The sequence below is a fragment of the Parambassis ranga genome, chromosome 8, assembly GCF_900634625.1.
Source record: "Parambassis ranga chromosome 8, fParRan2.1, whole genome shotgun sequence".
In the NCBI taxonomy this organism is placed as follows: domain Eukaryota; kingdom Metazoa; phylum Chordata; class Actinopteri; family Ambassidae; genus Parambassis; species Parambassis ranga.
In genome coordinates this window covers 8126024-8150344 of record NC_041029.1, presented here as the reverse complement: position 1 = coordinate 8150344, position 24321 = coordinate 8126024, and the positions used below count along the sequence as shown (strand labels likewise).

The 24321-nt window shown below is 42.0% G+C and overlaps 1 protein-coding gene across 3 annotated transcripts in view; it reads left to right on the top strand.

Moving 5' to 3' along the window:
* The window catches only part of LOC114439623 (RNA binding protein fox-1 homolog 3-like), a 109242-nt gene that overhangs the window by 11577 nt on the left and 73344 nt on the right, over positions 1 to 24321 (top strand). Inside the window, exon 1 of one of the 3 annotated variants that reach the window (XM_028411682.1) lies at positions 19977 to 20217. The exons of the other annotated variants lie outside the window; for them this stretch is intronic. Coding sequence (XP_028267483.1) covers positions 20092 to 20217 — 126 coding nt within the window. The 5' untranslated portion in view covers positions 19977 to 20091. Of the gene's footprint in view, positions 1 to 19976; positions 20218 to 24321 lie in introns of those variants that run through there. 3 annotated transcript variants of the gene reach the window in all.

Here is a 24321-nt window from a genome sequence, read left to right as displayed (position 1 = left end):
TCTTTAAGTCTCTGAAACAGAAATTGTCTGTAGAAGGATTTTTTTTTTTTGTGGCTGCAACATTTTTCCGGAAAACTGTTTTAAGATTTGAAGCGTTCATTTATGCAACCATAAGGTACAACAGAAAGCTCTAAAGAAAACAGACAAAAAAAAGAAAAGAAAAAACACTGAAGCCTGTAGCTGAGGTCTGAGTCACATGCAAGAACGTACAGGCCCAGATCCTTTGGTTTCTATCTCTATCTCTGTTGTGGTTCAATATGTTAAACCATTGAGATGTGATATGAATCAGCTCAACACAAGCCAGTGCATCATTAAATCTCCTGTTAACATTCACTATACAGATTATGTAACCCAGATTATCTCTTACACAGCTTCTGTTTTCATACAAGCACATACATGTATTAACATACATTAGACTAGAGGGAGCTGTGAGGACGAATTACATTCAGAACTAGTGCCAGACACACCCAGAGTGAATTACTTGACTGTTTTTAGGAACTAATAAAAAGAAAAAAAATGAATTGCTGATTCCAGTATGCTGCAGTCAGTTATTTGGAATCTATGAGAAACTCCATTTGCATGTTTTGAGATGATGGATTCACATAAAGTCCTGCCCTTTCTTAGATATGTTAATATGTAAGATGGTACTCCAGCTTTAGTTAAAAAGTAAACAATCATCTCAGTTCAAGTCACATCACTGGTGTTTTTCATATATATGTGTTTATATTAACAGGTGCAAAGGCTCTATTCAAAGCTTGTTATATACTCTTCTCAATCAATTCCAGCCAGTATAACCCTCCCTGTCACGTAAAAGGGGGTTAAGAAACAGTGTGGCACACTGGCTGTAAAATTAATGGCAGGAGAGTGACATTAGTGTTATAGGTTATTGACCGATTTCATGGAATTTATGACCCTAATCGAGAGTCAGTGTCAAAGGGAATGAAGCAAATAAGAGTGGCGCTGACAGCAGGGCCGCGCTGTGGCCACTGGACACCACAATTGGAGCCTTCCCAGTAAATTGTGGCTGGGACTTTATAAGTCTCGGCGGAGGCCCCTTTCACTCCGGCAGCCTGGGTCCCGAGGCCATGCCCCGGGCCTACCTCCATCCTCCAGGTCAGACACAGCCAGGCTCAGCAGATGATGAGAAACGCTACTTCATCTCACCTCATGTCAGACTTGGCCTCTCACACTGTCAGCCACTGTGTGTGTGTGTGTGTTTGTGTGTTTAAGGTGCATCCACACGGGTGCACACACTCCTGTCAGTGTAATTTTTGTGTTTGTGTTTGCGTGAGGGGGGTGTAGGTGTTGGTTCTCATGTAGTTTTCATGATCATTATATAACCTGCTGTATATTTGTAGCTACCGGTATCTGTTTCCATGCCTGTGAGAGCTGGTCAAAGCTGCTGTTTAAGCTTCAACTAGAAACAGAAATATTCAGCAGTGCACAAACGGCCAGCCCATAAAGATGACTGAACTCCTGCTGATAAATAATTCTCAGTGAAAACGCTGTATAATGTGACACACTGTGTCATTTTATCCCAAAAATATATATACAAATGAAAACAGGTGAGAGGAGGACATGACTGTGGCCAAAGAATCCATCACTCGTCTTTTTTTTTCTTTCTATTTAACCCCTAACAGCCAGCGGATGCTTTGTGCGCATTGTTAGTGCCATAAAGCTGTCACACTGCAGATGTATACACAGCTGTAATAAACCCAAAGTACAGAAATTCCTTTTTGATGTTGGGTAAGAATAACTGCCACATACAGTATGTATACAGTATGCATATGTGTGTTTGAGGGACTCAGATCTCGCTTCTTCATCGAGTGCAGACATGAACTGCAGCAAATACATTCCACTATAAACAGGGTTCAGGTGTAGCTCACGGGAAAAAGAAACCCAACAGAAAAATCCCTGAAAAGCATCTTTTTTTTTAAAGCTCACTATTTTTTTTTTGACAGTGCTTAAGCATGCAGCGTCCGATCAGCATGATTCATATGCTGCACTCACATCATATTAGATGCATTTGAGGTGGAAAAAAAAAACAGTCATGTCAGCCTTGCAGTTGTAATTTCGAATTGCAGAGAACTTCTGACGGCTATGATATCTTCCAGTTGGTGAAAAGAACTACACACGTGTCAATGTACAGCTTGTAAGATAAGTACAAAGCCAACATGACTGGCAGTGACACCTGGGAAAAAAAAAAATAAAAACATTATGTAGAGATGAGGTGTTTCATCCTGGTTTCTTGGACCTAAAGTAAATACAATTTGTCTATTGGATTATAGCAAAAACTAAATTTGTGTGCCACACACCAGAAAAACAGTTGGCAGAATTAAAAAGCTACTGTGAGGCTATTATAGTGCTACATTGCTGTAGCGCTTATAAAGGTCATGTTTAGCTGCTTGTTAGCAACCATCTTTGCTAAAGCACATAAAGGCCTTGTTTCAAATTATAAAAATATCTCTTGGGCCCTTTAAATTTACCACAGATGGTATTTTTGGCATCAAATTACATTTCATACAAAACCCAAACCCAAGAAAATCAAAGGTGCAAAAATGCTAGTATGTTTTTAACAACTACAAAACTAAATACTAAATACTTGAACTGAACCTAATTATATTTAACATTATAAAAGGAGCGTATAACTAAAGAAAACAGACTCCTGACTGCAGTCTTTTGTAGCTGTGCATGTAGAGGTTGCTAAACAGAGGGAAGGAATTAATACTTTAAAAAGGCTCTCTTCACCCGAAGATGCTTCCATTCATCTAAAAATAGAAGCTGACATTATCTTGCTGTTAACAACTTGGCCTGGACCTCCCAACGAGTGGCAACACCGTGCTGTGTGTTTACTTGGGGGTCCTTCAGGCTGTGTGAGGACGGTCAGCTGTGGCGACACGGCCTCCACCGTTCTGCCCCAGCGCTCTGTGTCTTTGTGCGGTGGCTTTTGTGCAGCGCTCTAACCTGCTTTAAAAGCCCTTTAGTGTGCTTGTGACATGCTGCGCTATCACATCGTGGCCTCTGTAGAATGTATAGAGCCATTCAGACACTGTGCAGACTGAAATGAGTTTTATCCAGCGGTTGACGATTGAATGTAATGGCACTCTCTCCGGGGAGCAGAGTTTTCTATCCAATGATGTTCGCACTGATACGATGCAGCTCTCGCTCTGCACCACTGAGGAACAGCTTGGTCTCAGTTCTTTTAAATTATGCATTTTCATGACTAGAATATGGGAAGAGAGTGTGCCACTTCTGGACATTTACATTGAACAAAACGGATGCAATGTCTTGCACGTTACATAATCCATGGGAGTAGGGCTGCATTAGTGTTGTTGCATCATGTTTTTGAGAAAAAAAAATGTCAGAATGAAAGTTGTTTTTCTTTGGTGAAAAAAAAAACATTAAATAGAAAATGACGCTGCATGAGCATAAAATAAATAACACTGATGGTTTTAGAGCGGATGAATGACACGTAATAAGAATTAATATCTATATGAATGTCATCATTTGGGATTTGAGGGCTTCCATGACAGCTTAATCCCAAGGAACAACAAACGACAAACAGAAAATAAATTTCTCTGCTGCACTGATTGATGATGTGCCAGCAGTCTTGCCAGTGTTTTTTTTTTCATATAGTGATGAACATATAAACAAGGACAACCCCTCTCCTCTTCTCATCATCAGCCTGTGGTATTTGACAGAGAGTGCAGTGGTATGCTTTTTAATTAAAAAGAAAATTCAATAACCTTATCAAGACTTGCCATTTTAGTTTGAGACGTATTGATCGGCCATTTCAGTTATGCAGATCTGTTGCTTTCATCTACTGGGCATTTTTTTTTTTTTTTTTTTTTTTTTTTACATGGCGGCCTCTTCTTACTGAAAAGATCTCATTTCAGAAAATCTATTTCATATATTATTCAGGTTATGTTTAGTTCGCCTTACAATACAATTTTCAAATATGTTGTCTTGTCATGTACAGTGCGGCATCTCTTATGATGATATGAAAGGGTGACAGATTGGAGGTTAAAATATGAATGTGTGAAGTCTGAGTGTGAAGGTGAGCGCTGTCAGCAGAGATTCAGGACAAGATGGACAAACTCCTGTGAGAGCGAGAAGAGAAACTGTGCCACTGATGATCCGTCGCAGCAGTAGGCTAATTGCCCGCACACCTCTGTGTATCTCCCCCTTTTTTTCCTTTTTTTTTTAGTCCAATATGTCTGCTAATGGAATTAAAAACATGTTGCCAGGGGTCTTTGCAATTTGGAAAATAAGTCCATTAAGTTCATTAATTTAATAATGGGCAATAATAATGAATAAAAAGTATTGCTCAATTAGAGGGGAGCGTACGGTTGGCTGTTTCACATTCATTCGAAATCACCTCAGTGTGCAATAGCTTAATGAGATTATAATGGAATTGATATCGCATAGGTAGTGAATTAAGCCGTTACCAGAGAACCCATTAGGAATGAAATTCTAATCCTGAAACACTTGTCACAGCTAAAATAGGCTTCTACTTTTGTTATTAGCCCGCCAGTCGAGGTGGTGGAGGAATCTGTGAATATGAATCTGTCGTAATGATGATGAAATGCGGTGATTCTCCTTGATGTGTGTTAATAGCAGTGAATGTCAGGCAGTCCCTCAGTATTTGTTTGGTATTGTATCACTGCTGTATTGGTGGCTTTAGACCACTGATCCCATCAGCGGACCGCCTCCTTGGGTTTCATAGCCAGTGTTTCCAGACCAGCAAAGCTGCTGAGGACTTCAGTTAAAATTACACAGACAGCACATTCATAGTAATCTAAAAAGGTCAGGATAAATTACACTGCTTATTTCAGTGAAAAAGGCGGGTAATGTGATCCGCTGTGAGTAGTTTTTCATGCTGGCCACAGTACATTCGCTCAGCTTAGGGCGCAGATTTGACTCTTTGACTTTTACATGCTTGACACTTGATGTCAATTTACTGTCTCTTTTTAAGACCAGGAGGGACTGAACGAGATGAACTTTTCCTTTTCATCAAGATATTACAATAATTTCAGGTGTTTTATATTCATAATGGCTTTTTTACAGGAACACTTAAAATAATGTGTCGTTGGAGGATGTTGTTAAAATCAGAAATAGATTGGTTCATAATTTAACTTTTCGTTTAACGCGTCCGCAGTGATACACCTTGTAAATCCACATTATCAGCAGTTTGTGCAGCTTCAGCAAGGCAAGCATGTCAGAAAGTATTATTAGTGTCAGTCCTAATGTACTATATATAATACATAATGTGCTATATGTAACAGATTAATCAAAAATTAGATCTCTCCTGTTGAAATTAAGATATTAATCTAAAAAAAAAGAGGGAACATTTTACAGTAGGCTTTAAAGGCGCTGGCTTGCCCTTGGCTGAAAAATGAGCACATTTTTTTAGCCCCAGCCATTTTTATGTTAGAGATATGGCACAATAAAAATGAGTCAGATTGTTATTTCTTTCCAAAATGAAAATATTGTGTTTTTTTTTTTTTAAGATGGGAGAGAGGGGTACAGATGTTGTGGCTACACTTTCCACATAACATGCTTTGATGTATTCACAATGACTTGTGTTTTGAACGGAGCGTTTTCGAAACAAATAGGAAAATACAGGCGGAACAAGCCGCAAAAGTAAATGACACTCTGCCCAAAACATACAGTACAGGTGTGTTCTTACGCTTGAGTTTGCTTGCGTAAGGCTGTGAAATCTCCTGACGCACAGCGCTTGTACTCCTTCCACATCCTGAACCATTGTGGTGAGACAAAAAAAAGAAGAAGAAGAAGAAGAAAAGTCAAATGAGGATTTTGGGAGGATGTGAGAGGAGCAGAGCTGGGGGATGACAGCACTGAGTATCCTAAAAAAAGAATGAAAGGAATTAATCAGTAAGATATGGTTGTCTGCGATATGAAAATAGGCTTCGTGTGTGTGTGTGTGTGTGTGAGTGTCAGGCTCTCTGGGTGTGTGTTTGTGGTTGAGAGAAATGAAGGTTTTTGCAGGAGCTGCTTGACAAAATGAGACAAAGAAATGAGGAAAGTCCCCGATATACAAACTTTAGTCGTGAGTAAAGCAACTTTTTCCTATAGCTGTATGTGTGTGTGTATGTGTGTGCTTAATTAATATTTAAGCCACCTTCAGCATACCCTGGAAAGGAAGTAAAGGGGATTGTGTTCTCATAGATCCTTTAATCCTCTGAATTAGCAGTTTAATAACAAGAAGCCATTTGTAGATTAGTAAGATCAAGCTTCCAAGACGTGCTTGTGTACAATCTACTTAAATGCTTTGATTTTTGATGTCGGAAAAATTCCCCTCACACACCCCTGCATATACAGTGAGAGCCCAGCTGTGCATGTGAGCGTGCATTTATAGCTGCCAGGCCTCCTCTGATATTATTTGATCATTATTTCATTATATTTTTGGATTACTGCAAAAATGATCGGTTGATTAATTGAAGCATGGGGAATTAATCAATAGCACTTTTTGACTGATCAATATCATAAGTCAAGCAAAAAAATATGCATGCTTCAATGAAATATGACAGATTTTACAAATATTGTCTGTCTTTACTCATTTTATTTTGTACTAATCTGATGTAGTGATTACATGTAGGTAAATTACCCAGCATGCACCAGGGCAACATGTTATTCTGATGCTGCAGTAGCCGTTTTATTTGTTTTTGTTAGTTGTGCGCGCAGTTACTCTATAGGAACAAAGTTGGTGGTGTTTCCTCCACAGACAGAGCAGAGGTGCGCCCAAGTGTGAGAGAAAGTTCATAAAACCAAGGAATGATAGTTTGATGTTTCTCTGGGAATAGTGTGGAAGCATTATATATAACATTAATACAATTTATTTAAGTGTGTTTGGCCTTGTTGTAGGAGTAATTTGATTCTCTGATGCTAGAGAAAGGTCACATGTCATGTTATCCGCTATCATTTTCTCCCTGCTTTTACTGTACTTACTGTATTACATGAACTAATTGTGATATAAGTTGATACCAGGTTAAACATCAAATGAACATTGCCATTAATTAAGATTAATTAATAATTTAAAAATGTCTGCTCTGTTCAACTTTTCAACCTATAGCTAGTTGAAGTTTTCTGTAGGCCTGACTTGTTTTGGCGTGTTTTTAATTGCGAGGTAAGAAACTGATGAGCGAGCATGTGGCCAAAATTAGCTGCACAAATTGATTTCCCTCACACAGGGCCACTGCAGATATCTGTGGAGTTATGGACGCAGCCTGCTACTTCCACTTTCCAGACTAGTATATTAATCAAGTAAGATAACTTATATTGCTGATCATTCGATTCAGTTATGAAGTTTCAAAGTTATGGAATGATATCAGACAGTTAGCAGAGTCCAGTGTCAGCGTGAGGAACGGCGGCTTGCTGACCACACTGGCTATTAAACAGTCTGGAACTCTTGTGATCAATTTTAATGACTTTTCATTTAATATTTTTTATTTGTTTAAAGGTGCACGGCTTTGCTACTGTAGAATAGATGGAAACAATAAATAGCTGCTTTTATAGTCAGTCTAAGTTTTTTATGCTTCCATTATTGTTTACATTATCAAAAGCCAGTGTGCACACAGTGCAGTGTTTTTGGCCTGGATATTAGTATATGTGGACCCGCTTCGCCATGTGTGTGTGTACAAAGCCTTGCTGTGTTTTGCATCAACATGCCCCTCTGATCCTCACACACACACACACACACACACCTAGATCCCATCTCCTCTATCAGTGCTCGGCGTCATCATTTGCCAGCTATGACAGCCGCCTCTGTTTAACCACCGCAGATCAGCGTGTCACAGCCACCGTGTTTCTAATCATCCTCATGCAGAAAATCTCCGTCTTTGTTGGCGTTTGCTGATAGCGCCGGTGTTATCCCCGACTCTCCCACCTGGCCAATATCAGAGATTGATTGCTTTTGTCTTGTTATCGGGGTCGTTTAGGTGAGATTGACACATGCTCGTAGGATAAGGAGGCTCTGAGGGGCTCTCAGACTGTGTGTGTCTCTGTGTGTGTAAAGTATGCTGGTGTGCCTTTAAACATGCATGATGACCTGCATGAAATGTTGATGATGAATAATCAGCTGCATCATGGGGGCTGTAAATAGGTCAAAGAGGACTACTCTGTGCTTCTTTTTTTGTTTCGGCAGATATAAGGAAGTTCATTCTTTTTTTTTCTTACTGTGCAAACGTAGAAAAGAAAAATCCTTTCAAATGTTTCTCTGCTCCCTAAATCAACTCCTCTGTTAACTGAAACCCAAACCTCAGTCTTTCACTCCAAGCACATACAGAGGAGAAGAAATAAAGACCTCAGACGGGCGAATGTTTGTTGCACACTGAATTTTCTCGGCCACTCTGCTTGGTGGTTGCCGGGCGGGGTGGCTTCATGCTCTGCACACTAGCCACACATCCTAAATAATTCACACTCTACTTGAGAATTCTCCAACGGACTCACTGCCGCCATTAGACACTCTCTGGCTGCCAGTTTTTCTTTTCTTTTTTTGGGGGGCTTGTTTTTCACATTCTGACTTCAACATTACACCTTCATGGAACAGAAGAAGAAGAAGAAGACAGCATGGTGTGGTGTGAGGAGGGGGAAGAAATGAAAAACGAGTAATATCTCGGGTCGATGAGAGTTCATGGACAATCCAATATATAAAACCCAGTTTACATGCATAACACTTCAACGTTAAGATTTTTCACAGAGTTCAGCATATTTTGTAGAACTCTCCCTCTACTAGTTTTTTTTTTTTTTTAATCTGAGACGCCTCTTTGACAATGTCTCCCTCATGCAAAATGCATGAGCGCTTGTGGATCGATACAGGCCCTTTAATCTCTCTACATAGACAGCTCCCGCGCTCAGGCGTTGAACCTACACCCATGGCTGCCACCGCTGCAGCCCAGATCAGAGGCCAAGAACAGTCAGAGTGATCTGGGTTGGCCCCTGAGGTGGGCACAAAGACACAAACTCTCCAGCTAAACAAGTTTGTCCTAGCTTAATTTATCATGCAAACACTGAAGTCTACTCACAGAACAGGTAGAGTCAAGACTTTAATTAATATTTTGTGTATTAAAGGACATTTTTACTTCTGACATGTGGGTGAGACCTCAGACTCATAGCTAACCCTACAAGTATAAAACACTTACTATTAATATCCTACCTAACAAAACTACTCATTGGAGTAGGGTAATCCGCCGGAGAAAATAGTCCCCCACTAAACTGTTTCCTCCTGTTTGAACATTGTTTGCTAAAAGCTCCAATAACAATAATAATAATATTAAAATAAATTATGTTTGTGGGATATTTTAAAGATCCATTAAGAGGACATTGTTGACCTGATCATATCTGGTGATTATTTCTAATGCATTCTAATATAAACAACATTTTTAAGACAGAGCTAGCTCAAGGAAGCTTATTTGTGTTCTCCTTCCAGTTTTCTGACATCGTTCATTTATCTTAAGCTTTGTGTTAGCCTGTGCTGGTAATTGAAGTAAAATAAAGAAGAATACTGTTAGCTCTGAACATCGAATGAATGAATTGGCTAACAGATGGATGTGGAGATATTTCCATGGAGACCTATGTGTTCAGTAAGAGCGAGTGTTCTTGTGTAAAATGTACTGTATGAGGAGAACAGAGCTGCCAGCAGAGCAGCGTGGATAGGAGAGTTATTTCTGGAGATGTATTTAGGTTAATTCGGCCTTTTGTTAGATCAGTTTCTGACTCGGATTATTACAGTGGACATTTGTTTGAAGTGTTACAGCTTATTAGTTGCATCCAGTTGTGTTCTATTTTAGAGAACTGCGTCTGTCTTTGAGTTGAGACTCTCCTGGAATGTGGGGCTGCCACAGGAAGAGAAAACCCTTTTTTTTCTTCATTTTTATTTATTTATTTATTTTTTTGCACACAAAAGAAGATTGCTTTGGCTTCCTTTTATCAACACTTTTGTTTACTTAGAATGTGCCAAATGCAGGATTTAGTGTCACATTTGTCTGAGTGTCTGGCACTTTGACTGAGCTTGTACTTCAGCTGCTCTTATTATCAGCCATTTTGAAGCTGTTACTCATTTCGCCAGTCATTTAGTTATTTCTGAGGCATTGTCATTTTCATGTTGAGGTACACTCCGTGTGAAGCTTTGATCATATTTTGTACAAACAGATTTAGGAAACAAAGAAGAAGCACTGAAGGCTTCTTTAGAACCTTGGTGTTTGTAAATATTAAATGAGGGAAGAAACATTATTACATTTAAGTGGATGTTCTTGAAGGGAAACAAGGCCAAACAGAATAAAACATTATCACTGTTTTTGAGCTTTTTGAAATTTTGTTCATGTAAACTGTTGACAAACTCTTTTGATTAAGTGGAAGTTGATCAGCTTGGCTGCCTTCTTAAGCTTGCATGAAGAAAGAAAAAAAGATAAATAATGAACAACAAGACTTTAAAAAACATAAGCCCCTGAGCGGAAACCCAGCGCTATCAGTTAAATGGAGTATCTCAGGGCCCACCTCCGGATAATGTGTGGCGGTTTAGAAATGATCCAATATGGCTGATGCATCAGCTCAGCCTCCCCATTGTCTTCCGCCCTCAACAACTCTCTCCCTCCCCTCCCTCCCTCTTCCACTCCCCATAATGCAACGCTGCTTTTGTTCACTCATTCTTTTAACCGTTTCTTTGGCTGCGAGTTGTCACGGCGGGACAAATTAAGGAAGCGGTAATAGGGTTATGTCAAGTAGACGGAGGTGCTGGCTCTGTGTGGATGCCTCCCTCCCTCTGTCTCCATGAAAGGTTACTGCGCTCGCTGGGTTTTGTCTCCCCCGCTGTAATGAGAAAGGCAACAGACAAGCCTCTATCAGTCCTGCAACACCTACTGACAGATAGCATTTGGAGACTGGAGAAAAAGAAGCATTAGGGAAAGAGCGAGCGAGCGTCACAGGAAGTAATACAGCAACATGAGCATGACTGATCACAACGGACACGCTTGACCAAGGAAAACAATCCTTCTCTCCAAGGGTGCTGTGCTTTAACATTTACCTATATGACACCTTCACATGTATGTATGTATGTTTGCAATCCCCCCCGATATATACCTTGCAGACACTTTCCCATTGAATCATCAATATTATGACCTCAACAGGGCACCATTAAAACCTGACGTCTGTTAAAATATTAAGCAGTGATCACAGCATTTCAGTCCACTATGATATTACATTCATGATTCCCACTCATAGATATTACGCTCACATTTCTTCCTCCTCCTTTGGGCAGATTGTCTGGGTCCCTTTCTCTTCCAGCCGCTGTCATTCTGGGGCATATGTCCATAGAAAATCTGTATCAATGCGAGAGTCCCCATAGCTACGTTTTGATGGCGATGAAACAGAGAGAGAGAGAGAGAGAGAGAGAGAGAGAGAGAGCAGGCGGTGGTGAGGTCGGGTTTGTGCACTTGCCTGTGATGCGGTCAGAGGGCAGAGTTGGATCTTAGGTAACAACTGCAGATGCTTCAGGTACTGCACAGGAGGGTTTTACAGCCTGGCAGATATCTACACACAAAAAACACATCTACAGCCAGAGACGCACCAACAGAGGTACAAACACACACCCACACAAACTTTATATTTAGAGCTTCTATTTAAGTAGCACTTCTCAAAACACAGATGCTCACCAAACGTAACAAAAAATATGCTTTATAAAACATTCAACAGTCAGGCTTATGAAAAGACCTTAAATCCAGTTTGAGAGGTGATTCAAAAGAGGGCATTGATTTAGAAATTGTGACGTCTGCAGCCTTTAGGCCCCCATTGAAAAGGTTGTACATTGAGACTGTGGTTTGGACTTTGAAAGAATTGCTTGGAGAAAGCACATAGCAGGTTAAAGGGTTAGAGATGGACCTGGAGGAGAAGACCTCAATGAAAATCGTCCTTAAATTATTGAAATCTGTTTAAAATAAACATCTGATGTATGGATCCCAGAAGTGTGCTGGTTTCTGGAATGAAATGCTGTGTGTGTTCCACAGTGCTAAGTGTAAATGCACCACTAAATCAGGCTTTTATGAATCCATCATATACACATTCAATATAAGGTGTTGGATAGTTGTACAGTTACAAGCACACACATGTTCACATATTCCCTGACACCACCCGCCCCGGCTGTGGTTTCTAACGCTCCATTCTAATATGATATGTGTGTGTGCAGGAGGCCACTGTGGCCCAGTGCGTCTGACAGTATTGATGTACCATTTCTCACCTGCCGCTGCTAAATATGAGAGCACGGTAGCTGCAGTGTGAACCCCTGACCCCTCTGGGAGACACACCGGCATTCACAGTTGTGGGAAATAGGTCTCCGGTTCCCCAAATGCCTGTTTAGAGTAATGGTCAAAGGTATGCCTGCTGGAAGGGAACATTACTGGGCATGACCAATCTGCTCCCAAATGGAATACACTTTATGTCACCACACCAATCTATGTAATTGACTTTGCGTTGGGCTGAAGCCATTATGGTTAAGGGTGCTTTTTTTAACAGAACATCAATGACAAGGCACAAGGATGGTAGATTCTGAGAATGATTGCTTTGGATAGATATGAATTGTGGGACATTTTGTCCATAAAGAACACTTGATATGTGTAATGTGCTTGTCAGGCAGTATATCCTGTCTGGTGTCTCCACGTTCATTCCTCAGTCTCTGCTGCGGTGTATCTGTTCTGGCTGTTGAATGGGAGACTGATTTGGACCTGGGACAACAGGTGAATGCAATTAAGTAGGTGGCAGAAGAGAGAAGCAGCAGTACCTCTGGACCCTGAGTATTGGATTTGAGAACATTGCCCTGACTTATTGATTGGTACTAAACTTAGCAAAGGCATGATTACAGTACCACTTGGGTGGTGTGTGTGGTCTTCCACTTCTGGGTTATAAAAATGAACTCCAAGATGAAGTTAAATGGCAGGATTCACTTCTTCAAATTGATGGTTCAAGACTAAAGGGCTATGTTTACATTATTGTGGCATAGTTGTACAGCATCCAGAAAATACAGTCTTGTTTACCTGCATTGGTCGACTGTGTGTAGGGTTGTGGTGGTGAAACACTTTTAAGTTTGCATTCCTGGTAAAAGATTTCTAAGCACTACTTGACAGTTGAAGCATACGTTTAACTAATATACCCAATATACCCAATTTCAAATACCAACAGAATTGTACATATACGAGTGTAACCCGATAAACATGCCTTTTTAAATCCCATCTATTGATTTCTTCTTGCTTTTAGGCTCGTTCCTAACCAACCATTCTGTCCACATCGTGGACAAATACACAAATGCCGGCTGACACATAAGCATCTACATGAACATCCAGTAGTCACACGCTTACATGCACCATGTGACATCGTCCCCAAGAGCGACTCTTGCCGCCACTGAATTTTTCATCATTGATCTGATGTGATTTCCATGCTTGACCGTTCTTCTGCCCTGTCAGCTCTCTCTCTCTCGATCGTAGCCTCTCTCTCAGCCTAAAGGGCTAACGGGGCGTGAGCCATCGCCCCCGTTTGTTGTCCACCACCATGCTTCAACAAAACCCTTCCCTGTCTTCCACCCACCACACAGGAGCTTCACACAGCCCCTGGCCTCAGTGCTTTGTAGCCGCAAGCAAGCCAGACCTTTGGATAAGAGGGTGGTAAAACGCTCAATGTATTGATGTTGACTGTCCACCGCCATAAAGCTCCATCAACCCTCCTCCTTTCCTGCCTTGTCAAAGCAGCCAGAGCAGCAGTCGACCAGTGTGTGTGTGTGTATGTGTGTTTCGGATGTAGACGGTGTGGCATGGAAGGTTGATATATGACAGTGTGGGAGCTAGAGTCGGCACCCCTCGGCTCCTGCTCAGCCTTTTCAGAAGCTTTTGGAATGTCCTAATATCTGGGCAGAGCTCAGTGAGCGATGGTCAGACCCAACCTGCTGATCTTAGAACTGGGTGCATTAGTTTGCCATAAAGAAGCAGTGATTGTGAGACGCGGCAAGCGAAAACATATGAGGATGAATGACACCATATAAAAGCCAAGCTCTGTTTCAGAATCCATTAGAGAGGCAAGTGCCTCAGCTCCAAACGCAGCAAAAGCCAGGCCCCTACATCCTATCCCAGCATCCAATTGAAGCATGGATCGCAGATCACTCTGGCAGTTCCTCCCTTAACTGTCCATTTAATCAAAATTTTTAATCAATGCATTAGTACGTGACAGCTTTGAGGGGAGAAAAAGCATACTTCACTAGCTGCCAGATATTGGCATCCAAAGATAGGTGGGAAATGAATGCAGCTCATTTGGTGCTAAGATTGAGCAAGAGCTTTTTTAGTCCACATGTACAGGCTCACTTTCTTCTTTTATGAGTGCAGGTATGTGTGATTGTGTGCATGTGTCTTTGTGTGTGCATGCACTTCCATGAAAGCTCTAGCCCTCCCGTGGCACTGCCTCTTAATTACTCAGATCTGCGCTCAAACTGAAGAAATAATGAACGAGAGCTTTAATTATGCCTCCAGACAATGATCCTTGATGCCTCCACAACACCGCTGGCACCCTAAGATGGGTGAGGGCAGGTCAAAGAGGAACCCTTTCCTCTTGGTGCTGAAAGCTGGTCAGCCTTGAATGCAGACTGAGCTGGCAACCTGACATGATGCCGTAAAGTGCAGATATCGAAGGGGAGGATTAAAAAAAAAAGATGAGCTACATAGGTTTGTTATCTCTAACAGATATGACACAACCTTTAATTAGTGGGGATCCCTGAAGCTCTGGGCCTGAGATATAATCAGTGGACCTTTAGCGAGAGCACTAACCCTCCTCTTTCCGGGTACCCTCGGGGCAGGCTGATCGAGGCATCCTCATGCCCCCTCTTCTACAGCAGGGTTGGCTGGCACTCTGGAGATGCCAGATAATGAGGAAGCCTGTCAGAGGGGCACTTCAAGGATGCCCCTCCAAAGGCCCTGCTGCTTCTTAACAAAATCCACCAGCACCAAACACTACTACTTTGTTTCCTTTAGAGTGCGTCTCTTGAGGTCTTGGCTGTGTGTCCAGCAGGGTGAAGTGCTTCCCTCTGGACTCTAGAATCTCTTTTACTGTGATCACATAAGCGGCTCCAATGGGCTAATTACAGATACTCTACACTGTGATAAATGGCGAATATGAAAAGTTTTCTATATTGACTTCAGTTTGGATACTGGGTTTGGATCTGTGCATATTATTGCATAATCTGCATTCTCACACGTTTGTGTTGTTCAAACTCTGGTGGTCGTCCTGATGGGGGAGCTGTGTCCATAGTGAAGTGCAGAGAGCAGTTATGAAAGCACATTCAGTCAACTAGTGTACAACCCTGAGCTACTTACTTCTAAACTATCACATTTAATATTGAACTTTTTACCCATTTTTTTGCAGTTGGCTTTAATTAAACTAGGGCAATGAGAGCTGAGGATGATGAGGATGAGGTCATGTTTCCTTCGTGTAAATTGTCAAAAAGATTTTTTTTTAATTATATCAGTGAAAGTATGTACACACTTTTGAATATAAATATAAAGCATGAAATCTTATATATAATGTATGTGGACAATGTTTGACCTTAATCCTCTGATATGTTTAAACAGATTACTAATAAAAATTGTTTAAGAGGGTTTTTCTGAATGCAGGACTCTTTACACTTATTGATACAGTTAAGTGAAGTAAGTGAAGGATCTGAATGCTTCTTCCTCCACTGTTAGAGTGATGGGAGTTAAGGGAAATAAACAGTCATCTCTTATGATGATTAGTGCGAGTGTGCTGTATTGATCAGTGGTCATGCTATAAACAGTGGAGAACTGGAATGCGCTGCCAATCGTTTGGGCCCCATTAGTCTCCGCTTGTATTGCCTTTGATTATTGCTGACTGCGGCTCCCAGTGCATGTGATGGCTTTTTACTGCTAGAACTGCTGCTTTCAACCTTTTTTTTTCCTTTTTCTTTTTTTTTTTTTTGAGAAGCACATTAAAATAACACCGGCTCAAAAGACAAACCACTCGGTATCTTGTCACACCAAAGCTGTGGCTCATATACACAAAGGCGGATGTGTTAGTGGATGTTTCTGAAAGGAGATTAAATCCAGATTTAAAAGCTTGTTGGTGCCACAAATCAGCCGAAACACGCACACACCTGCACAAATCCACACACATGATGACATGATGACAATCAAACACAAGCCCTGCCTCGAAGGCTAAATGCTGTGGTGCAGAATAGAAGGCCAGTAACACAGACTCACAAGACAGACATGACAGAGTCGACGGTGACAGTGATGATGATGGTGATTGTGGTAATAATGATTATGCTGATTATTACAGGCCTGCCACAGCGATGTGGTGATTGCACTGCAAGGAAGAAATGGAGGAAGACAAAGGGCGACAGTGACAAAAACTGATGATGATGATGATTAAGATCACTTTTTTTTTTCTTTTGGTGATCAACTGTGAGCCATTCGCAGCAGTTGTTGATCTTTCTTTAATTGGCAGAGCAGCGGTGAAGGGAGTTAACTGAGGATATCTCTACTGCGTTTGAGGGCTTTGATTTCACATGACAAAAAGAAAAGGCACCGTTGAGAACATTCCAGCAACTCCCTTTGAAGGGAGTGATCTGGCAGTGCTCATTTGAATTATTAACTGGGTGAGACAGACAGACATAGGGAAAAAAAAAAGGGCGAGAGACAGAAAAACAGATAGAGGAGAGACAGGGAGATGGATTCCCATCTTTAGCAGGCAATGCCAAACGGCTCAGCCTAAACCACCTCAGATAGCTGTGATGACTGATCTTTGCATCAAACAGTCAGGCCAATTATTCAGGATGAGAACACACACTGGCAATAAAGATGGCTGCTGTTGGAGGTGAGCGTTTATTTGAATTAATGATGTTATATTATTCACTTTCTTTCTTTGGAAATACAAGAATGAATGTGTAATTACAGGTCAGCCGTCCCCCTGCTGCTGGCTTAGAATTGTTAAATCTGCAGAGGGAGTGTCCCAGAGCTGCTTAATTCTCCACTGTGGTCATGTTGTGTCTCCCATGGCGCAACACTGTTATTACTATGGCCAGGACACCAAGGGTATAAAGTGATGTAAGTTATGGAGGAAGTTATGGCCAACAGAATACATCATATTTTATTATCACATTTTCTGTAGAACATTTTTGGGAGAATATTGCTATTAGTCAAATTCATATTTAACTAAGTTTTTGTGTTTTAATCAAACTGACATATACGTCTTTAACCAACATGCAGTTAGGTCTTAAAGTCCTCATACCTTAGCTTTAACATTTGGAGTTTTATAGTAAGTAGCATATGGATACTAGAATGAGCACCGTATAGGTTGATGCTTGGCAGCTATTGTATTATCAATATGCATGATGTCATGGTTATTATAGGGTTATTGGAACCAGTGTTAATTTTGGCAGCAATTTCTGATTTAGTTTTTATTTTAGTCTTGTGACTAAAATGTCATTTGAGTTTAGTCACATTTTAGTCATCAACATTTTTGAACTTTTAGTCTAGTTTTAGTCGACTAAATATCAAAGAATTTTAGTCGACTAAATCTGCCGTGGATTTAGTCGACTAAAATTCTATGATATGTATTTTTTTATGAAATAATTAAGGTTTGAAGTGCAATAAAAACAGGCACAGCTTTAACTTTTGTTATTTGAAACAAACACCTCTTTATTTAATTGCTATTACCTTTTCACAAAAGAACCAGTGAACAGTGAGCTGCTCTCCCTGAATACACTGTTGAGTCATAACTACAGCAAAACACTTTTGTGACAACTTAGAAACGGTGCGCTGTAAAACCATCAGCAGCGGTGTCTTAATTTATAGATTTTGTCACATGTATCTTTGAACGGAAGTTAAGATGACTCGTCTGCAAATGTCGCTTCACGTTTATTGTGTTTTTACCGCTGATAGTCGCTCCACATGGTTTGCAAACCGTCCTGTTTGTCTTGACATCAAACGTGTCTGTGTGTCTGTTCTTCTCCTGTGTTGTGTTACCATGCATGAGGACGCCTTCTTCCAGCATCGCGGGGTAACATCCTTACGCAGAGAGATCACTTCTGATTGGCTCTCTGCCGCCATCTCCTGATTCATCCCTCCCTTCCACAGTCAAAATTTGCTCTGATTGGATCTCGTCTCCATCAATAATTTCGTCTCGTTTTTATTCGTTGACGAAAGTGTCAGTACATTTCGTCTTCGTTTTTGGCACCGTGCATTTTATTTAGTTATCGTCTCATTTTTATCAGCAAAAAAAGGTCGTTAACGAAAACTATGACGAAAATGATTCGTCAACAAAATTAACACTGATTGGAACGCCTCTGAATGCCCAGTAATGTATCTGCAAATAGACAAGAAAGTTGCAGCTCTGCTTGAAAAAAAACGTGATGCAGTGTGCAGATCTGTTACATTTAGCAAGCTGGTTAACATACATACTGACATGAAGCAGATTTGGGTGAAAAGAAAACAAAAAACATTCTAATTCCATAACACAAAGGGCCACAGAAATGTTTCTGACAGACCCCCATTCACTTACATCCAATGCACAGGAACAGTCAACTCACAACAACATGCATCAATCTCATCCATATTGTCGCCTTTTTTTATGGTATTTTTTCCGAAGCCATTATTCTGGCTCTGCCACAGGAAGATAACATCCCCGTTCTTAATCCTGCCTACAGAGCACAGATTGTCTTTGCCGTTTCTGTTTTTTTTCTTCCCAGCCAGCAAAACAGCCATGAATGAGCACAACACCAAACCTATTCGAATCTCTGAAATAAAAAAAAAATGTGAACAATGATTCAGAGGTGTGGAAAAAGGCTAAAAATACACCACCCGAAAGATTGTAATCATCTTGTAAGTTTGATTTAAAAAGAGTTAAAAACAAGAGAGTGATCACACCTCGTTGATGATGGCCCACGTTCCTCCAATCTCTGCTGAGACTCAGACGAGGGATGTGTTGGAGGACATGCAGGATAGCTTCCTTGCGTTTTCTCCACCAAGTGTAATGAATGCATCTTGTGCATTCTCTTTGCTTCCCTTTAAAGCAGTATTAAAACAGAATTAATCAGAAAGATACATTAAAGGCAGCTCTGAGTTGTTTTTCTTCTACAGTTTAGCATGCTCCACAGTACATGCTTGGCTTGATTCATGTTTACAGCTCAGTAGATGCAAGAGCAGATGAAGAAGGACGTCACGACTGGGCCTAATAACAGCCTGTTTTTGTTTTAATGCTGTTTCCCCTGGCTTCACTGATACGTCTGCCATACATGCTGTACAGTATGTGTCCTTGAGCGTGCACACACACACACAGAGGAGGAGAGGGAGGTGGTACCAGCCACAGTGAGGATGGGGTGGTGGTTGTTCTGTGTGTGTGTATGTTTATATGTGTGTTTGCAGAGTGGGGGGATAGGGGGCTGCAATTAAAAGGCAGCATGCAGTGTCCCACGAGGTGCTAATGCCCAGGATCAGCTGTTCTAATGTCATTCACATCCCCTCTGCTATTCAGCCGGCCCGTTTGATGTATGAATCCACCGGGGACTTCATCAGTACCCCCCCAACTCCATTGCAACCACCATCTCTTTTATACCCCCACCCTAACCTACCCAACCCCCTGTCGACTCTACAACCCCTCCTCCTCCTCAGCTTGCACAGAACCTCCCCTTCTGTGTCTGAATGCTTATGTTGGCTTTTATCGCACACAAAGTAAACAGAGTCGCGCCAGGGATAGTGTGAGTGAGAGAGAGAGAGAGAGAGAGAGAGAGAGAGACCTAAAGAGAGAGAGAGAGACAGGGAGAGAGAGAGAGAGCAATAGTGATAAAGGTGGAACATGCACATTGTCTGCGCGCTGCTCGACTCCCTGCTACATCTTCAATAGAGACACAAAAGCCAGCAAAAGGGAAATTTAAAAGGCAAGAGGAGGCTGAGGAAGGGAAGTGATCCGAAGAGGCAGAGCAAGAGAGAGAGTGTGTAAGAGAGTGGGAGCGAGCAAGCCAGAGAAAGAGAGAGAGAGAGAGAGAGAGAGAGAGGAAGAAAGAGTAGAGCGAAAGGATCTCCCTGCTAAATGCGCAAAGCGTCCCGTCACCCCACGCTGAGCTCCATGGCCAACTCCGGCTGCCTGCTGCTCTCCGGCTCCGGGATGCTACCTCATTCGCTCCAGTGTCCCCCTGCCTTCCTCTACCTGCCCGAGGTAAGACTGAATGAAGCTGGCTTTGTCGCCCTCGCTCTCTCCCTCTCCCTCTCTCTCCTCTCTTCTCCTCTCCCTCTCCATCAGTCCCCCCTTTCATTCCTCTGTGCGCTCCGCGGCAGCACGTGATAGCATCACTCTCGTCTTGTGTTGAGCACTTTCGCCCCTCTAACCCTTGACCCTCACCCTGCCTATTGTGGAGGGACACAGGAGGGGTAGATCAGAGGAGGTTGAGGGAAGCGGTGCTCGCCTCTTTAATTTAAAACCTTTTAAGCATCCTCCGCTCTTTTTCTTCTTGTCCTCGGTGTCTCCCTGTTAGAGTGAAATTAAAGCAGCGATTACTGTGACGTGGGACCATGCAGTGTTTGTGTACATCAGTGGCTTCATGACTCATTGTGTATGGAGATGTTTCCCGGTCAGTTTGTGGTGTTCAGTCACTTGTCAGCTGCAGTCACAGTCAAGTGTAACAGACAGGCTTCTTTGTCTTTGGATGTCAACTTTTGTTTGAGCATCTTTGTTAAAAAGAAAACACACCATTTATCTGCATGTGGTAAATGTAGTGTGGGATGTGTTACCTTATCTGACCCCAGCCTGGTGCTGCATATTAAAAAAAACAGATTCTAACTGAACAGTGAACACATGATTTTTGATGAATTTATACCCTTTTAAATCATAGAAATCCGAGGCCTGCAGTTTTTTGTTGATATTTGTGCGTCATGCCAACAAACAATGCGTCTAAATTTTGGTCATGTATGTATCACTTTTCAGTGTATTCGTCATGCAATCTTATTGATTTTCATGGTTAAATCACAGTGTTACAGGGAGGATAAAATGTGTCCATTTACTTTAAATTTAAACACTAAATAAAACTGAAACTTTAATTGTGAGACTTCAATTTATCACACCCGCTGTAAGCTCCTCAATCTCCCAGTGATCCTCACCAGCTGACAATGCTTTGAATAATTATATATCTCTCCAAATTAACATTGATTTCTCCCCCTTTTTTGTGCGATTCTTTCTTGCTCCTTCGGAAATTGATTCTGTCACTGATCCCTTTGTTTTGTTTGAAACATGAAGACTGCGATTTTCTGAAGAGAGGTGAAAAAATAAACAACAAGGTGACTCTTAAGAGCCCATGTGCCTGTCTTATCTGCTGAATTATTCACATGCTTTAATTCAGAGAGTTGAGGGACGACGGGAGTGCTGTTAGTGGTGGGATGATGGGAGAGGTGGGTGTTGGGGTCTATAGCATCCAATTCTGTTTTTTTTTTACTACCAGCAGCATGTGTTGCAGTAAACAGAGTGTGTTACTGCAGTGATTTAGGGGAAATAACAGTGAGGATACTCGAGGTTTTAGCCCTTTCTCTCCCACCACCCCCTCTCTTTTTAACCCCCCCCCTCCCCTACCATCATGGTAATGGCCCTCACCCCCCCCTCCCACCCATCTGTCCAGAGTGGGCACATCCCACCGGCATGTGGACGAGGTGCCATCAACACACAGCAACTGTAAAGGCGCCAACACCACCTCCACAAACTCATACTAAAAGATTTATTCTTATAGCCAATTTTACTTTTAGTGTGGTGACAAAACAGCAAAATTAGTTTCATTAGAATATCAGAAGAGGAAATTTGATGACCGGCTAAGATTGTTCCTGTTAAGCTGTGAAAAGCTTTCTGAGCTTTTTTTTTTTTTACAAGTTACAGAGACAGTAAACTGAGTGAGTTTAGGTGGGTTTACCTTCCACTACATCCCTGTTACTTCCAAATCCTCAGCAAGCCTCTGGAGAGTGTCTCTGTGTGTACCTGGCACCTGTGTGTGTGTGTGTGTTTACATCCACACTAGATTCCTTTTAAAAGTCCAACACAGAGCTGAAATTGAAACTTCCTGTGTGCTATTTTCATGAAACATCCCTTTTTTGTTTCAGCTCCCTTTAATGTATCAGCAGCTTTTGTTCTTTTTCTCTTCTCTGTTTTTTTTTTCTTCTTCTTTGCGGTAAATCCTCGCCCTGCAGCGCTGTGAGGGGAAACAACCCTCTGAATCACACTGTGGCCAGCGTCTCTCTCCCCCACCATCCCTTTTCCTCCCACATCACCCATCCTTCGTAGCATGCTGCCTGTGTTCCCCGCCTCTCCCCACACCACCACCACCACCTCCTCCTCCTCTCCCCTCGCCACAGTGCAGGGCTGCAGCATCGGCTTGTGTAAGATGACAGCCAGTGAACAGAAGGGGAATAGATTGAGGTGATAGCCTCTGCCTCACTGTTTGTTTGCATTTCAAATAAGACACTGTATTAAGTTGGGCTCCGAACAGCTTTGCTTATTATGTGTGAACATGGCGCCGCATGATATCACAGGAAGACAGGAGTTTATTACATAAAAGATTAGCAAAGCACACCTTGCCTTTATTTGTGTGCAGCAGTGTTTGGGTGTGTGTTCCCAGGCAGTTTGCTTTGATGCTCTTTGTAGTCGGCTGCAGCATGTATAAATCCCGGCTAAATGTTTGTTTTCATTAACACAAGGAGAGACTCCCTGCAGTGTGGTGGGAGAACTGTGAGCTTCTGATTACAAAAAAAAAAAAAGTGGCAGTATCACACCGCCGCTGAAGGGCCGTTCCTCTTCTCGACAGGGGGAGAGTTTCTCTGCCACATGGGGTGCCGGCTTCATCCTTCCGCAGGATGATGTCACTTTTCTTCTACCCTCAATTTGTATTGTGGTGGTTCATTTCATGAGTTATGGTGCTGGATATTGAGGGAGTTATGAATTACAGTGTGGTGAGGCTTTTATGGGGATGCAATGCTCACCGCTGTAGGCCTGTATTAAAGTATAAATATATTTATGGTACAAGCTGAAGCTGACGGGGGTAGCTCCAGTTTGCTCATGGTAGTTAGTAGCTGTCTTCAGAGTCATAAAAACATGGCATCTCATGGATTTTCTATTTACCAGGCACTGGGTGGGCATATGGCAATGCTCGTAAATGTAACTCTATTATCTAAGAAGATGCTGTTGGGTGGGAAGCACCGCGTTACTTATGTCTAAAGAGGAAAAAGCAGCAGTTGTTATTGTCTTGATGTCACATCTCTCTCTGTCTCTGCCTCAGACTTATCTCCAGATCTCCCGTTTTCTAAAATTGCCTTCCTTTGATTTGTAATTGGATTTTCTATCGTTGCATTCCACTGTGCTGATGTCTTTTGTTATTGTTGCATCTATTGATTTCTTTTTTGTGGCTTCTTTGGTCGGGCTGTTTTGAATTTCCCCCTTAACTGTACATGGCTTCGGTATCGTTCTAAATGGTTAGGTCACCTAGAAGAGGCGATCCTTTCATGTCGGTGGATCCTAGGAGGAATTGCCCAGGCTCTCTGGTTTCAGCGGCCTCCTCCTCCTCCTCCACCTTCTCCTCTTCCTACTCTCGCTGATCTCTTTTCTACGACTGTACTGCTACTGACTCCCTCTCTTCTCACACACACACACACACTGATATATCTGGTTAAAGGCGAGGATTGCAGAGAGGAGAGTGCTGGGAATACTCGTGACATACTTCCCCCTCGGTTCAGGCCTTGATCCTGCCTCCCAAAGCGCCACTATTCAGGGGGACTTTAGATATCGAAGGATTCAGGTTGACGGTCTCCCGGGGACGGACTAATGCGAACCGTGCAGAGACGGCTCCTTCCTGGGGGATAATTATTGTAGGCCAAGCTGCACTATTGACAGCTGTAAATGGAGATGCTGTCTGTAACTGGGGAGGCCTAATAGGTTTTTGTCCCTACATGGGCTCTCGTTAGGCCCATGTGGGTGCATCAGAGATGAGTCTGAGAAATGAGCCACGGCCTCACTGGGTTTCAAATGGGACTCAAAGAGACCACCACCCCCACCACACCGCCTTCAACTTAAACTCCTGGGAAAATGGTTAACATACAATAGTCGTGGGTCTTCGTCTATCTAGTATTACACTTATTTTTTATATGTTCCAATCATTGTGACAGAAGGAGGCTGTGTGGTCACATTCTGTATTTTGTCCTGTTGTCAATAGTGTTTCTGTAAAGCCTGATTTGTCTTATTCCTCTGAGCCACAGTGCCTCTTTCTCGTCCAAAAACACATTGTAAATCACC